The sequence below is a fragment of the Rhinoraja longicauda genome, chromosome 12, assembly GCF_053455715.1.
Source record: "Rhinoraja longicauda isolate Sanriku21f chromosome 12, sRhiLon1.1, whole genome shotgun sequence".
Lineage (NCBI taxonomy): Eukaryota > Metazoa > Chordata > Chondrichthyes > Rajiformes > Arhynchobatidae > Rhinoraja > Rhinoraja longicauda.
In genome coordinates this window covers 52,284,262-52,301,740 of record NC_135964.1, presented here as the reverse complement: position 1 = coordinate 52,301,740, position 17,479 = coordinate 52,284,262, and the positions used below count along the sequence as shown (strand labels likewise).

The window sequence follows — 17,479 nt, the reverse complement described above, 5'->3', positions numbered from 1 at the left end:
TTTTTCCTCCTCTCAGTCCTAAATGACCTACCCCTTATTCTTAAACTGTGACCCCTGGTTCTGGACTCCGCTAACATCGGGAACATTTTTCCTGCATCTCGCCTGTCCAATCCTCTAAGAATTTTATATGTTTCTATGAGATCCCCTCTCATTCTTCTAAATTCCAGTGAATGCAAGCCCAGTCGACCTATTCTTTCATCATATGTCAGTCCCGCCATGCCTGGATAGAGTTAGTGTGTGTGGTTCGCAGGTTGGCGTGGAGTCGATGGGCCAAAGGTCCAGTTTCCACCTTGTATCTCTACACTAAACTTAAAGGTGCACTCACCAAGCTTGGACACAATAAATAAACTTCCCAAATGACAAAACTCATCCCTGCCTTAATGCATGTCAACATGTAACTGTCTGAAAAAGTGTCTTGACCTGAAAGGTCACCGATTCCTCCTCTCCAGAGATACTGCCTGACCTGCTGAGTTACTCCAGCACTATGTGTCTCTCTTCAACATGTAACTTGGCTGGGCAAGCACAGAGCTCGAGGGGTTAAGTTTCAGACAAACATTGAAACTGAAAGTAAGTGGAGTTATTTCCCGGAATCCACGTTCTCATTTCTGATCTGGCTCTGCACTGCTGGAGCAAGGCAGAATGGCGGCTGCAGGCTTGACGGAAGAGTTGACCTGTGTAGTGTGCCTGGGTTTGTACCAGGACCCTGTGGCACTGCCCTGCCAGCACAGTTTCTGTGCCAAATGTATCGGTGATTTCTGGGACCATTCAGTGACCAGGTTTGGGGTCAACTGTCCTCAATGTCACAGAAGCTTCAAGCCCAGGCCCAGCCTGGTGAAGAACCACACTCTGCAGAACATCGTGGAGATGTACAGCCAGTGCCAGCCCACTGCCCCTGCTGCCGGGCCCAGCCCCGTGATGTGTGAGTACTGTATCGACAGCCCATCCCTGGCTGTGAAGACGTGCCTCAAATGTGAAACCTCCTTCTGCTCCCACCATCTGCAGCCGCATCTGACCAAGCCGATCTACAAGGACCACGGGCTGATTGAGCCCATTGCTGACTTCACCACCAGGCAGTGCCCAACTCATAAGAAGGTCCTTGAGTTCTACTGCGAGCAGGACGAGGAGTGCGTGTGTATATCCTGCACTGTCATCGGGAAACACAAATCCCACTCTCTGCTGACTCTGGAGGAGGCAAAGGACAAAATCAAGGTGAGCAAAGTTCTTGAGGAGTTGGAACCCCCAGTAAATGGTCCACCAGTCTCATCCCCAGATCTGATGGGATTTTCATCATGTTTGGGAAGATTGCATGGGTTGTCTGAGTTTGAAGAGTTTGGTTGGGATTATCGTGTTGGAGGTCAAGCTACAGTCAATTAAGAAGACTCAGACATAGATGTCCTTGTCTCCCCCCAGTCACTCCCTCCTCCCCTCTCCCATCAGGCAAGCGGTACAGAAGTGTGAAAACGCACACCTGCAGATTAAGGGACAGTTTCTCCCCATCTATCATCTGGCAACTGAACCATCCTATCACCAACTAGAGAGCGGTCCTGACTTCCCATCTACCTCATTGGAGACCCTCAGACGATCTTTAATTGGACGTCATCTTGCACTAAACATTATTCCCTTTATCCTGTATCTGTCCACTGTGGACGGCGCGATTGTAATCATGCATAGTCTTTCTGCTGACTGGGTAGCATGCAACAAAAAAGCTTTGCACTGTACACCTGACAATGAACTAAACTAACTAACATAAACTAAACAAAATTAACTAAAATAAAAATTATCCAGATGTTCCAGGGATGAGTTCTGGGAGATGGCATCTGCCATGGCTCTGTTCTGCCAGTCGGTGAATTTAGTGGATCAAGGTTGTCTCGGAGACTGGAGGTGATGTGTGCCATGACCAGCCTCTTGAAGCACTTCATGATGCTGGATGTCAGAGCCACCGAATGGTAGTCAATGTATAAATGGTTATTGTGATTTTATTTGTGAAAAGCAACACTGGTTCACACTGTAGACGCAAAAAGTCTGACCAAGATGCCCCAGCTATGCTAGTTCCATTTGTCCACATTTGGTCCACATCCTTCTGAACCTTTCCTACTCATGTACCTGTCTAAGTGCCCTTTAAATGTTGTTATAGTACCTGTCTCAACTACCTCCACTGGAGGATCGTTCCATCCTCTGAGTGAAAATGTTGCCCCCCAGCTTCCGATTAAACCTTTCCCCTCTCACCTTAAACATATATTCACTAGTTCTTGATTCCTCTACACCGTACGTTCACCGTCACACTATCAATTCGCTTCATGATTTTATAAATATCCAGAAGATCACCCGTCAGCCTCCTGCGCTCCAGGGAATAACGTCCTAGCCTGCCCAATCTCAGGCCCTCAAGCCCTGGCAACATCCTCGTAAATCTTCCCTGCACTCTTTCCAGTATAATACCAATTTTCCTTTAGCAAAACTAGGTGACCAAAACTGAATAAAATGCTTGAAAATGTGGCATCACTAACGTCTTGTATAACTGTAACAGAACTTAACCTTTATACTCAATACCCTGACTGAAGAAACTTTAATGTCCTTTTCTCTCAAGGCCATTTCTGTTGGAAACCCTTTTTGCCTTTCTTGGAATTTATTTCTGGCAATGCACTTGAGTTGAGTTTAGTTTGGGTTTAGTTTATTTTCACGTTGACCGAGGTACAGTGAAAAGTTTTTGTTGCTTGTTAACCAGTCAGCGGAAAGACAATACATGATTGCAATCGAGCCGTCCAATGTACAGATACATGATAAAGGGAATAACATGAATAACATTTAGTGCAAAATAAAGTCCAGCAAAGTCCGATCAAAGATAGTCCGAAGATCTCCAATGAGGTAGATAGTAGTCCAGGACTGCTCTCTGGTTGTGGTAGGATAGTTCAGTTGCCTGATAACAGCTTGGAAGAACCTGCCCCTGAATTTGGAGGTGTGTGTTTTCCAATGTAGCTGTTCACTGTACCTCAATATACGTGACAATGCCCTAAACTAAACTCTACATTTTCACACATCTGTACCTCATGCCTGATGGGAGAAGAGGGAGTGGCTGGGGTACGTCTCATCCTGGATTATGCTGCTGGCCTTGCCGAGGCAGCCTGAAGGGTAAATGGAGTCAATATATCTCCTGGTTCTTGCATCTCTTCCTGAAACATTTCCGCTGTTGTTCCAGGGGAAACTCCAGAGCGAGGTCAAGAATCTCCGTGAACATCAGAACGATTGCACAAGTAAACAGCAGAGCCTAAAGCAACAAGAAAGTGAAGCAAAGGTAAGAAACGTTACATGTAACACGTTACACGTTACCGCGGCACTGTAGCGCAGCGGTAGAGTTGCTGCTTTACAGCGAATGCAGCGCCGGAGACTCAGGTTCGATCCTGACTACGGGTGCTGCACTGTAAGGAGTTTGTACGTTCTCCCCGTGACCTGCGTGGGTTTTCTCCGAGATCTTCGGTTTCCTCCCACACTCCAAAGACGTACAGGTATGTAGGTTAATTGGCTGGGTAAATGTAAAAATTGTCCCTAGTGGGTGTAGGATAGTGTTAATGTGCGGGGATCGCTGGGCGGCACGGACTTGGTGGGCCGAAAAGGCCTGTTTCCGGCTGTATATATATGATATGATATGATATGATATGATATGTAACTGCACTGGGAGAGGGCCTGTCTCATAACCAGGGACCTACTATATCCGCTTGAAACAGAGATGCCGATTCCCAATGATCTCCATGATATGTGTTAGAAGGAACTGGAGATGATGTTTACACCATGCGGTTACTCAGCGGGTCAGGCAGCATCTCTGGAGAAAAGGAATAGGTGACCAATTGGTTTCTGAAGTATGGTCTCGATCTGAAAGGTCACCCATTCCTTCTCTCCAGAGATGCTGCCTGTCCCACTGAGTTACTCCAGCATTTTGTGTCTACCTCCATGTTGAACCATGATCATGGAGGTGTACAGTTCATTTCCTCAATCCCCTGATCTTCAGTTTTTAGTTTGGTTTAAAGATACACCGTGGAAACTAGCCCTTTGGCCCACCAAGTCCACACCGACTAGCGATCTCCACACATTAACACCACTAGGGACAATTTAAATTGATACCAAGCCAATTAGCCTGTACGTCTTTGGAGTGTGGGAGGAAACCAAACATCTCGGAAAAAACTCACGTGAAAACTGGGAGAACGTACAAACTCCGTACAGGCAGCACCCATAGTCGGGATCGAACCCAGGTCTCCAGCGCTGTAAGGCAGCAACTCTACCGACAGTGCAGTGGTAGAGTTGCTGCCTCACAGCGCCAGAGGCCCGGGTTCAATCCTGACAATGGGTGCTGTCTGTATGGAGTTTGTACATTCTCCCTGTGAGTACGATGGTTCTTTCCGGGTGCTCCGATTTCCTCCCCTACTCCAAAGACTTACGGGTTTGTAGGTTAATTGGCTTGGTATAAATGTAAATTGTCCCTAGTGTGTGCTAGGGTAATGTTACTGTGCGGGGATTGCTGGTCGGCACAGTCTCGGTGGGCAAAGTGCCTGTTTCCGCGCTGAATCTCTAAACTAAACTTAACTAAACTAAACTGAAATGTTTGTGTTGGTTGAATTTTCAGAGGCACATCAAGGAAATGAGGGGAAAACTGTCGACTGAGTTCTCCGGATGGAGGAAGCAATTGGAAGAAGATGAGAAGACTGTACTGAAGATGATCGATGATGAGGAACACCGAGTGCTCTCCCGCATCAAGAGCGAATCTGACTCGTTGGTAGAAAAGATGGATAAACTTCAACTAATAGAGAAGGAATCCCAAGACCAGAAGGATGCTCTCTCCTTTATCCAGGTACTGGTCCAGCCACTGGCAGTATTTTCCTCCCACATTCCAAATGCATACGGGTTTGTAGGTTAAATGGCTTGGTATAAATGTAAATTGTTCCTAGTGTAGGATAGTGTTAATGCATGGGGATCGCTGGTCGGCGCAGACTCGGTGGGCCGAAGGGCCTGTTTCTACAATGTATCTCAAAACTAAACTAAAGTATTTAATCGTAGAGTCATCAAGCATTGAAACAGGTCATCAGGTCAATCAACTCATCAGGTCAACCAAGATGCCCCATGATAACAACAAAAACATTGACTCCCGCCTCCCTGTCGGCTTTCCACCATCTCTGGACCTTTCTACTTCCAACTGGATCATCATTAGATACAGGTGTTCCTTGGGGTGCAGGAGAACAAGGGGTGACCTTATGGAGCTATGGGCGGTATGGTGGGGCAACGGTAGAGTTGCTGCCTCACAGCGCCAGCAAACCTAGTTCAATCCTGAGTACGGGTGCTGTCTGTACAGAGTTTGTACGTTCGCCTGTGACCTGTGTGGGTTTTTTCTGGGCCCTCAGGTTTCCTCCCGCACTCCAAAGACGTGCAGGTTTGTAGGTTAATTTGGCTCCAGTAAAAATTGTAAATTGTCCCTGGTGTGTGGGATAGTACCAGTGTACTGGGTGATCGCTGGTCAGCATGGAGTCAGTGGGCTGAAGGGCCTGTAACCGCACTGTATCTCTAAAGTCTAAACTCTATATAAGGCCATGGGGAGTTAAATGATTACTGAAAATTGCCTTTGTCTCTGGAATTAATGCGCTACAATGCTGAGAACTATATTCTGCACTCTGTATCTTCCCCTTTGCTCTACCTATTGTATTTGAGTTTAACTTGATTTTATTTATGGATGGTATATCAGCTGTTTAGATAGCATGCAGAACATAGCTTTTCACTGTACCTCAGTACATGTGACAATAATAAACTTCAACCTGACCGTCGTGTGTAGCTATAAGTGGTGGAATCTGTGGGGAGTTGATGAGAATCTGGGGATAATAAAATGTATTAGTGTAAATGAGTGCTTGGCAGTCAATGGGCTGAAGGACCTGCATAACTGATTCTTCACTGAAGCAAATGCACTCTTGGTTTAATTCATGAGATCATAAGATAGAAGCAGAATTGGGCCATTCAGCCCATCGTGACCATTCCGCCATTCGATCATGGCTGATCCATTTCCCCCCCTCACCTCCATTCTCCTACCTTCTCCCCGTAACCTTGACGCCCTTGCCAATCAAGAATCTATCAATCTCTGCTTTAAAAATACCCAATGACTTGGCCTCCACAGCCGTCTGTGGCAATTAATTCCTCAGATTCACCACCCTCTGACTAAAGAAATTCCTTCTCATCTCCTTTCTAAAGATACGTCCTTTTATTCTGAGGCTATGCCCTCTGGTCCGAGACTCTCCCGCTACTGGAAATATCCTCTGTACATCCACTCTATCCAGGCCTTTTATTATTCAGAAGGTTCGAATTGATATTTATTCTAAGGTTTATTGATTGGTACAGGTGTCAGGGGTTATGGCACAAAGGCAGGAGAATGGGGTTGAGAGGGAAAGATAGAACAGCCATGATTGAATGGCGGAGTAGACTTGTTGGTCTGAATGGCTTAATTCTGTCCCTGTGATCTATGAATTATATTTATTTAAATATGTATTGACTATTTTTTTCACTTTTATTGACAGGACGTGAAGAAGCTCCTTGGGAGGTAAGTCCTTAGTGAACAAGACTTGGTTCCATTTGGAATATACATTAAGTGGGAAAGGAATTCATGGAAGGAGACTGGTTGAAGCATAAAACCCTGTAGGCAACATTGCTAACCTCCTTGACGAACTGGGTCTCTTCTTGAAAAGCTGTAGAGCGAGTAATAATAGGCTAACATTTAGGAAGATTTTTCCCAGGGTAGATGCATTGTAAAGGGCCATCCCTGACTAGATTGTTACTAGAAGAGATGATCCAAATGCATTTTGATTGTGAGTCAGAGTGTATCCTTATCCCACTATTCGGATAATTTTATTCTTCCTCTTAAGCCCATTGCTCCTCTAGGGAGCATAGGCCATTGACAAATGTCCTCCACCTCACTCGGTTGTTGGCGGTTCTTTCGAGATCTCCCCAGTTGACCCCACTCCCAGACGTTTCTGCCTGGGCACCTCTTCTCCAGCTGTTTCCGGGGTGACCTCTTTTCCTTTTCCCTTAGGGTTCCATTTCAGGGCTTGCCGGGTGATGTTTGTTGCAGGTTTTCTGAGGGTGTGTCCAATCCAACTCCATTTTCTCCTTCGGATTTGCAAGTCAATGGGATCCTGGCTCGTTCTTTTTCACAGGTCCACATAGCTTACTTTGTCTCTCCACCAGAGGCAGGTGTTAATGAGTGTTTGCAGCCTGTTTGTTGTGTGTTTTGTTGTTTTCCATGTCGCTGATCCACACAGCAACACCTGCTTCACATTTGCGTTAAAGATGCGTATGTTGGTGTTGATTGAGATGTGTTTCGGTAACATTATGGGCGGCACTGGGTGGCGCAGTGGTAGAGTTGCTGCCTTACAGCACCAGAGACCAGGGTTCGATCGTGACTACGGGTGCTGTCTGTACGGAGTTTGTACTTTCTCCCCGTGACCTGCTTGGGTTTTCTCCGTGATCTTCAGTTTCCTCCCACTCCAAAGGCGTCCAGGTTTGTAAGTTAATTGGCTTGGTGTAAATGTAAAATTGTCCCTCGTGTGTGTGTGTGTAGGATAGTGTTAGTGTGCGTGGATCGCTAGTGGACTTGGTGGGCCGAAGGGCCTATGTCCATGCTGTATCTCTAAACTAAACTAAAACCCATCATATCACTTCAACTCTCCCATGTAAATTGAACAAGATTTATTCCTGATTTGGGCAGATACAGGGATGGGAAGGGTTTAAAGTGATATCGGTCAAACTTGGGTAAATGGGACAAGCACAGTGTCAACTTGGTCGGAATGGACATGGTGGGCCGAAGAGCCAGTTTCGATGCTGCTAACTCTATGACGTTGTGACTTTGAGAATTCAACACATTCACAACTCTCCGGGTGAAAAAGATTTTCCTCATCTACCCCTTATTCTTATCCCGTGACCCTTGGTTCTGGACTCATTTTTCCTGCATCTAGCCTGTCCAATCTCTTAGGAATTTTATGTTTCTATAAGAACCCCTCTAATTTTTCTAAATTCCAATGAATACAAGCCCAGTCAACCCATTCTTTCATCATATGTCAGTCCCGCCCTCCCGGGAATTAACCTGGTGACCCTGCGCTGCACTTCCTCAATAGCAATAATGTCCTTCCTCAAATTAGGAGATGAAAACTGCACACAATACTCCAGGTGTAATCTCACCAGGGCCCTGTATCATATCATATCATATCATATATATACAGCCGGAAACAGGCCTTTTCGGCCCACCAAGTCCGTGCCGCCCAGCGATCCCCGTACATTAACACTATCCTACACCCACTAGGGACAATTTTTACATTTACCCAGCCAATTAACCTACATACCTGTACGTCTTTGGAGTGTGGGAGGAAACCGAAGATCTCGGAGAAAACCCACGCAGGTCAAGGGGAGAACGTACAAACTCCTTACAGTGCAGCACCCGTAGTCAGGATCGAACCTGAGTCTCCGGCGCTGCATTTGCTGTAAAGCAGCAACTCTACCGTTGCGCTACCGTGCCGCTGTACTACTGTACAACTGTAGTAGGACCTCCTTGCTCCTACGCACAATTTACAATAGCCAACTAACCTACAAACCTGTTTGTATTTGGGATGTGGGAGGAAACCAGGACACCTGGAGAAAACCCACGAGGTCACAGGGAGAATGCACAAACTCCGTACCGACAGCAGCCTTAGTCAGGATGGATCCCGGGGCTGTGATGCAGCAACTCTACCGCTGCACCACTGTGCCTCTCTTATGATTGCACAGTGACCTGGTACTAATTCAGAACGTGAAAGATTTCAAACACCCTCATGCCTACCAGTTGTTTTGTGTCGGGTTGAAAAGTGTTCAGTATCTTACCTGACCTCACCAGGTCCAAATGACTATTGAAACCAATAGTGTATGTAGGAAGGAACGTTCACTTTTTCGTTTGGGCAGCTTAGACCCCAGTGGTATGAACATTGACCTCTAACTTCAGGTGACCCTTGCTTTCCCTCTCTCCATCCCTCCCTCTTCCCGGTTCTCCTACTAGTCTGACTGTCCTTGATTGCATTTTATCTCTGTTTGCTTTGCTGTACCTTCTCCAAGCTAACAATGATCTATTCTACATTTTCCTTGAACTTCATCCCCTTTGTCTCATTTTTGCACCTTAAACTTCCTTATCTCTGTGTCTCCCTCTCCCCTGATTCTCACTCTGATTCTCCTAAGGTCTCGACCTGAAACTTCACCCATTCCTTCTCTCCAGAGTTGCTGAGTTACTCCAGCATGTTGTGTCTATCTTCGGTTTAAACTCGCATCTGCAGTTCCTTCCTACACAGGAGTTTATCTGTAGGCACTGATTAATGGAAGTAACACATATGTACATTGTAAGCTCCCACTGTAAGCAATGTGGCCACAGCCAAATGATCTGAGTTGTTGGGTTTATGTGGAGATAAATATTGGCCAGGCCATTCGGAGAACTTCATTCCTCTTCAATACAGTGCCATGGGATCTTTCTTCAACTTCATATTCATCCCAGGGTGGCACAGTGGCATGCAGGTAGAGCTAATGTCTCACAGAGCCAGAGAACTGGGTTCGATCCTGACCTCGGGCGCTGTCTGTGTTGAGTTTGCATGTTCTCCCTATGCTGCTGTGGATTTCCTGCAAGTGCTCCGGTTTTCTCCCACATCCCAAAGACGTGTAGATTAATTGGCCTCCGTAAATTGCCGCTGGTGTATTGGGGCGGTTGATGGTCATCAACATGCCCCATCTACCTTAGTCCCACCTGGCTGTGTATGGCCCATATCCCTCTTAACCTTTTCTTTCCATGTACCCATCCAAGTATAGACCAGTTAGCCTTAAATCAGTTGTGGGAAGATGCTTGAGTTGATTGTTAAAGATCTAATAGCAGCGCATTTAGAAAGCAGTGACAGGATCGGTCCGAGTCAGCATGGATTTATGAAGGGGAAATTATGCTTAACTAATCTTCTGGAATTTTTTGAGGCTGTAACATGTAGAATGGGTAAGGGAGAGCCAGTGGTTGTGGTGTATCTGGATTTTTAAAAAGCCTTTGACAAGGTCCCACACAAGAGATTTGTGTGCAAAATTAGAGCACATGGTTGGGTATTGCATCTATAGTTTCTGAACCTATGAATAAAGTCCTCGCCTGCTCAACCTCTCCATATATCTCAGGTCCCTGCAATATTCTCCTAAATCTTCTCTGCTCTCTCTCCCCGCACGTACGTGCAGCGGCTCAGCACTCCTCGAGCCCGTGCTCCTTAATTAGTATTCTTTTAGTTTATTTATTATTGAGTGCCACGTATGCATACGTTAACATATCGTACAACCGACACGAACTACTAAACATCGCTTCGATGCACAGTGGCTATGTTTAGACTTTTGGACACAACATTCCGCCAGAGCTCGTCAGACCGCCGGGGTCTCCGTGGATTACTGTCAAGCCCGGAAAGTGACAAAGACAATGACAATAAAGTAATAAATCAAATCAAATTAAATCAAATCAAATTAAATTTTAGCAGCAAGGTTGATAACTGAGAGTCAGAAATTTAAAATTAATGTGAAGAAGGGTTTACAGCGAGTTAAATCTTTGATTTCTGTAACCCACTGCCTGGAAAAGTTTTCATATTTATTCCAACTCTTTTCATTATTTTTATTCTTTTAGGTACACCATCTCTGGGTACAACAGAGTTTTTCCCCAATATGGCGCTGTGAATTCAAGTCAAATCCAATCTGATGATGCTTATGCTGATTGTGATTGGGCTGCTGCTGATTATGATGATGCTAATCCTGATTATGATGATGCTAATCATGATAATGATGATGCTATTCCTGATTATGATGATGCCAATGCTGATTATGATGTTGCTAATGCTGATCATGATGATGCCAATGCTGATTATGATGATGCTAATGCTGATCATGATGATGCTGATTATGATGATGCCAATGCTAATAATGATGATGCCAATGCTGATTATGATGATGCCAAGGATGATGCTGATGCTAATCCTGATTATGATGATGCCAATGCTGATTATGATGACGCTAATGCTGATTATGATGATGCCAATACTGATTATGATGATGCCAAGGATGATGCTGATGATGCTAATCCTGATTATGATGATGCCAATGCTAATAATGATGATGCCAATGCTGATTATGATGATGCCAAGGATGATGCTGATGATGCTAATCCTGATTATGATGATGCCAATGCTGATTATGATGATGCTAATCCTGATTATGATGATGCCAATGCTGATGCTAATGCTGATAATAATGATGCCAATGCTGATTATGATGATGCCAAGGATGATGCTGATGCAGATTATGATGATGCCAATGCTGATTATGATTGGACTGCTGCTGATTATGATGATGCCAATCCTGATTATGATGATGACAATGCTGATTATGATGAAGCCAAAGCTGATTATGATGATCCTGATACAGATTATGATAATGTTAATGCTGATGATAATGATGCCGACGATGGTGATGCAGATGATGGAGAAGCAGATGAAGCTGATGCAGTGGCTGATGCTGACGATAGTTTATTGCCGCATGCACCTAGGTACAGTGAAATTCTTTGTTTTTGCATACAAAGTGCGCAAAAGAGTTGCCACAAAGTAACGTGGGAGAAAATTCAAGATCTCGGAGAAAACCCACGCAGGTCACGGGGAGAACGGACAAACTACAGACAGCATCCGTAGTCGGGGTCGAACGCACGTCTTTGGCGCTGAAAGCACTGTAAGGCAGCAACTCTAGCGCTGCACCACCGTGCCACCCAAAATTGTAATTATTTGAAGCTTCTGAATGGAAATTTGTGGGCGGCCACGGTGGCGCGGCGGTAGAGTTGCTGCCTTACAGTGCTTGCATCGCTGGGGACCCGGGTTCGATCTTGACTATGGGTGCTGTCTGTACGGAGTTTGTATGTTCTCCCCGTAACCGGGTGGGTTTTCTCCAAGAACTATGGTTTCTTCCCACACTCCAAAGATGTGCAGGTATGTAAGTTAATTGGCTTGGTGTATGTGTAAATTGTCCCTAGTGTGTGTAGGATAGTGTTAATGTGCGGGATGATTGCAGGTCAGCGCGGACTCAGTGGGCCGAAGGGCCTGTGTCCGTGCTGTCTCTCTAAACTAAACTAAACTAAACTATAACCACTGTTCACTCTTTCATTATAGAAACACCACGTCTCAGGATATCCACGTGGACCTGTCCACCATCATGTCTTCTATCCAATTGAAGATGAACGAATATCAAAAGTACCAGAAAAGCATCCTGGAAACTATCGAAGAAAAATCTTGTCAGTTACTCGTGCAACCTTTGCTGACCATCGCCTCTACCTGGGAAGTCTCAGTTTCCTGACGCATTTAATGATGCCTCCTCTGCCTTTGCGTGGGGAGTATTGCAGCTTTTGTCAGGGAGTAGTTCAGGTTTGCAGTACAAATCTTACCAGACGAGTGAAGAGAGAGAGAAAAAAAAAGACACTGAGTGCCGGAGTAACTCAGTGGGTCAGGCAGCATCTCTGGAGAACATGGATAGGTGACTTTCTGTGTCCCGACCTCAAACAAACAGACACACACGGGCACACACAAAAACACACACACAAGCACACGCAGTCACACGCACACACAGGCGCATGCACACACACAGGACACTTGTGTGCACGCACACACAGGCCCGTGCGCCAGCACACAGGCGCACGCACACACACAGTGCCTTAAGAAGGCACAACAGCGGCTTCACTTCCTAAGAACCCTCCGGAAAGTCAACCTGCCACAACAGCTGCTAGTGTCCTTCTACCGCTGCTCCATTGAGAGTGTCCTGACACATGGGAGTGTCCTGACCCGGTGTGGTGTGGCAACAGTTCTGCGGCTGACAAGAAGGCTCTGCAGAGAGTCATCTACACAGCCCTGAAGATCGTCAACACACATCTGCCTGCCCTGGAAGACATCTATAGCTCCAGTTGCCTGTGGAAGGCATCCTGCATCCTAAAGGACCCATCTCACACTGCCCATCACTTGTTTGCCCTTCTGTCCTCAGGAAAGCGCTACAGGTCCAACAAAGCGCACACCACAAGACTAACAAACAGTTTCTACCCTAAGGCCATCACCACACTGAACTCTGCACTGAAAGCACACTACTTATACAATATTTATATTGTACAATACCTACCTCTGTGCAATACTGATGTATTCATTTATAATATTTATTTTTATAATACTATTCTGTGCAGTATCTTACATTCTAACAATGACCTTCTGAGTGCAATATCTTATATTCTGATCAGGGTGCATATGTAGGCATAATGTGTGTGCGTGTGTGAATCTGCGTGTATGTGTCACAGTGTGTGCACGTGAGCGTATGAACAGTTTTTATTTTTCTTACTCTTTGCCTGTTATTTTTTTTATCTTGTACATTTGAGCTCCACTCAGTGTGCCTGAATTTTGTTGTATGCACCACTACAATGACAATAAAGTAATAAATCAAATCAAATTAAATCAAATCAAATTAAATTTTAGCAGCAAGGTTGATAACTGAGAATCAGAAATTTAAAATTAATGTGATGAAGGGTTTACAGCGAGTTAAATCTTTGATTTCTGTAACCCACTGCCTGGAAAAGTTTTCATATTTATTCTAACTCTTTTCATTATTTTTATTCTTTTAGGTACACCATCTCTGGGTACAACATAGTTTTTTCCCAATATGGCGCTGTGAATCCAAGTCAAATCCAATCTGATGATGCTTATGCTGATTGTGATTGGGCTGCTGCTGATTATGATGATGCTAATCCTGATTATGATAATGCTAATCCTGATTATGATGATGCCAATGCTGATTATGATGATGCTAATCCTGATTATGATAATGCTAATCATGATTATGATGATGCTATTCCTGATTATGATGATGCCAATGCTGATTATGATGATGCTAATGCTGATCATGATGATGCCAATGCTGATTATGATGATGCCAAGGATGATGCTGATGATGCTAATCCTGATTATGATGATGCCAATGCTGATTATGATGATGCTAATGCTGATTATGATGATGCCAATACTGATTATGATGATGCCAAGGATGATACTGATGATGCTAATCCTGATTATGATGATGCCAATGCTAATAATGATGATGCCAATGCTGATTATGATGATGCCAAGGATGATGCTGATGATGCTAATCCTGATTATGATGCCAATGCTGATTATGATGATGCTAATCCTGATTATGATGATGCCAATGCTGATTATGATGATGCTAATGCTGATTATGATGATGCCAATGCTGATTATGATGATGCCAAGGATGATGCAAATCCTGATTATGATGATGCCAATGCTGATTATGATGATGCTAATCCTGACTATGATGATGCCAATGCTAATAATGATGATGCCAATGCTGATTATGATGATGCCAAGGATGATGCTGATGATGCTAATCCTGATTATGATGATGCCAATGCTGATTATGATGATGCTAATGCTGATTATGATGATGCCAATACTGATTATGATGATGCCAAGGATGATGCTGATGATGCTAATCCTGATTATGATGATGCCAATGCTAATAATGATGATGCCAATGCTGATTATGATGATGCCAAGGATGATGCTGATGATGGTAATCCTGATTATGATGATGCCAATGCTGATTATGATGATGCTAATCCTGATTATGATGATGCCAATGCTGATGCTAATGTTGATAATAATGATGCCAATGCTGATTATGATGATGCCAAGGATGATGCTGATGCAGATTATGATGATGCCAATGCTGATTATGATTGGACTGCTGCTGATTATGATGATGCCAATCCTGATTATGATGATGACAATGCTGATTATGATGAAGCCAAAGCTGATTATGATGATCCTGATACAGATTATGATAATGTTAATGCTGATGATAATGATGCCGACGATGGTGATGCAGATGATGGAGAAGCAGATGAAGCTGATGCAGTGGCTGATGCTGACGATAGTTTATTGCCGCATGCACCTAGGTACAGTGAAATTCTTTGTTTTTGGATACAAAGTGCGCAAAAGAGTTGCCACAAAGTAACGTGGGAGAAAATTCAAGATCTCGGAGAAAACCCACGCAGGTCACGGGGAGAACGGACAAACTACAGACAGCATCTGTAGTCGGGGTCGAACGCACGTCTTTGGCGCTGAAAGCACTGTAAGGCAGCAACTCTAGCGCTGCACCACCGTGCCACCCAAAATTGTAATTATTTGAAGCTTCTGAATGGAAATTTGTGGGCGGCCACGGTGGCGCGGCGGTAGAGTTGCTGCCTTACAGTGCTTGCATCACCGGGGACCCGGGTTCGATCTTGACTATGGGTGCTGTCTGTACGGAGTTTGTATGTTCTCCCCGTAACCGGGTGGGTTTTCTCCAAGAACTATAGTTTCTTCCCACACTCCAAAGATGTGCAGGTATGTAAGTTAATTGGCTTGGTGTATGTGTAAATTGTCCCTAGTGTGTGTAGGATAGTGTTAATGTGCGGGATGATTGCAGGTCGGCGCGGACTCAGTGGGCCGAAGGGCCTGTGTCCGTGCTGTCTCTCTAAACTAAACTAAACTAAACTATAACCATTGTTCACTCTTTCATTATAGAAACACCACGTCTCAGGATATCCACGTGGACCTGTCCACCATCATGTCTTCTATCCAAATGAAGCTGAACGAATATCAAAAGTACCAGAAAAGCATCCTGGAAACTATCGAAGAAAAATCTCGTCAGTTACTCGTGCAACCTTTGCTGACCATCACCTCTATGTGGGAAGTCTCAGTTTCCTGACGCATTTAATGGTGCCTCCTCTGCCTTTGCGTGGGGAGTATTGCAGCTTTTGTCAGGGAGTAGTTCAGGTTTGCAGTACAAATCTTACCAGACGAGTGAAGAGAGAGAGAAAAAAAAAGACACCGAGTGCTGGAGTAACTCAGTGGGTCAGGCAGCATCTCTGGAGAACATATCATATATCATATCATATATCATATATCTACAGTCGGAAACAGGCCTTTTCGGCCCTCCAAGTCCGTGCCGCCCAGTGATCCCCGTACATTAACACTATCCTACACCCACTAAGGACAATTTTTACATTTACCTAGCCAATTAACCTACATACCTGTACGTCTTAGGATAGGTGACTTTCTGTGTCCCGACCTCAAACAAACAGACACACACGGGCACACACAAAAACACACACACACAAGCACACGCAGTCACACGCACACACAGGCGCACGCACACACACAGGACAAAGTACAACGCTGAGCAGCTCGCTTTGTATATAATGACTACAAGCGCAAATCAAGCGTGAATAATATGCTGACTTCTCTCGGATGGGATACCCTAGAGCTCTGCAGAATCAGGCTAAGACTTATTGCAATTTACAAGGAAATTCACAAAATCACGCCATCAAATCTTCCGTCATCCCAGGACACCAACCGCCATAAAACAAGACAAAATACCGGTCCCTACTCAACTCGCTAAATTTCAATAAACTTTGTTACCAATATTCCCTTTACCTGAGGACAATAAGGAAATGGAATATGTTACCACCCAACACACGTGCTGTTCCCGATGTTAAGTAATAAGGGGATTAAACAACTAGATCTCCTCAACTTGGTCAAAAAGGCCGACTTCAAAATATAATCACTATACTCACTCCGACCTGCGCGAGAGAACCACTTATGAGGTGTTTTGGACCAGTTGCAGGCGGGACAGGGAAGATTGGCTGATCCCAGTGTATAGGGAGTTGCAGTAGTCTAGGCGGGAGGAAATGAAAGGGTGAATGATTTCACGCTGTAGCGTGATTTCCAGGCTGTAGCGACCATAGAGATTAGTCCTGGGAGTCGAACCCTCAGATTGGCCAGCAAGGTCACGTGTGGGTGCGACCGTAGGGATTGGTCCAGGGAGTTGAGCCCGCTGATTGGACAGCGACGTCACGTGTGGTTTTGACGCCCAAAACCAGTTAGTTAGGAGAGTTCTTCGAAGTGAACAGTTAGAATTAATGGTTGTCTGTAATCTCGTTCGTTATACTTTGTAATCGAATGTTGGTTGCAATAAACTTCTTTAACAAAGAATGAGCCTCCAGACCCGCCATAAGGCACCTTATCTTCTCAAGGCCGCACTGCCTGTCCGTGAAGGTACCTTCCTTCAGCTCTGCTCCCACCATATGTCAATGAAGTGGCCGTTTTCACAGTGCTCTTTTGTTCTCCTGACTCCAGCATTTCGCTCAGTCTGTCTCCAGCTAGTAGCATCCTTCCCAAAGCCTGTCGGGATACTTGACCTCCAGTCCCAGGCTATACTACCAAACTGCACGGATTTGGGATGTGGGAGGAAACCAGAGCAACATGTGATACAGCTGGGAGAGCTGCTGCATTACGCCACCAGAGACCTGGGTTCGATCCTCAACTCGGGTGCAATCCGTGTGGAGTTTGCA

The 17,479-nt window shown here is 45.0% G+C and overlaps 2 protein-coding genes across 2 annotated transcripts; both read left to right on the top strand.

The window, feature by feature from the left end:
- Positions 1–617: 617 nt before the first annotated feature.
- LOC144599020 (uncharacterized) lies at positions 618–13,627 on the top strand. The gene is made up of 6 exons (XM_078409751.1): positions 618–1,209; positions 3,194–3,289; positions 4,613–4,837; positions 6,543–6,565; positions 10,676–11,590; positions 12,201–13,627. The coding sequence occupies exons 1-6, from the start codon at positions 640–642 to the stop codon at positions 12,382–12,384; spliced, it is 2,013 nt and encodes a 670-aa protein (XP_078265877.1). The 5' UTR covers positions 618–639; the 3' UTR covers positions 12,385–13,627.
- LOC144598466 (uncharacterized) lies at positions 13,626–17,256 on the top strand (the record flags this gene model as incomplete). The annotated part of the gene is made up of 2 exons (XM_078408609.1): positions 13,626–15,040; positions 15,651–17,256. Coding segments are annotated over 2 exons (1,599 nt in total), but the record flags the coding sequence as incomplete, so codon positions are not given.
- Between the last annotated feature and the right edge of the window lie 223 nt (positions 17,257–17,479).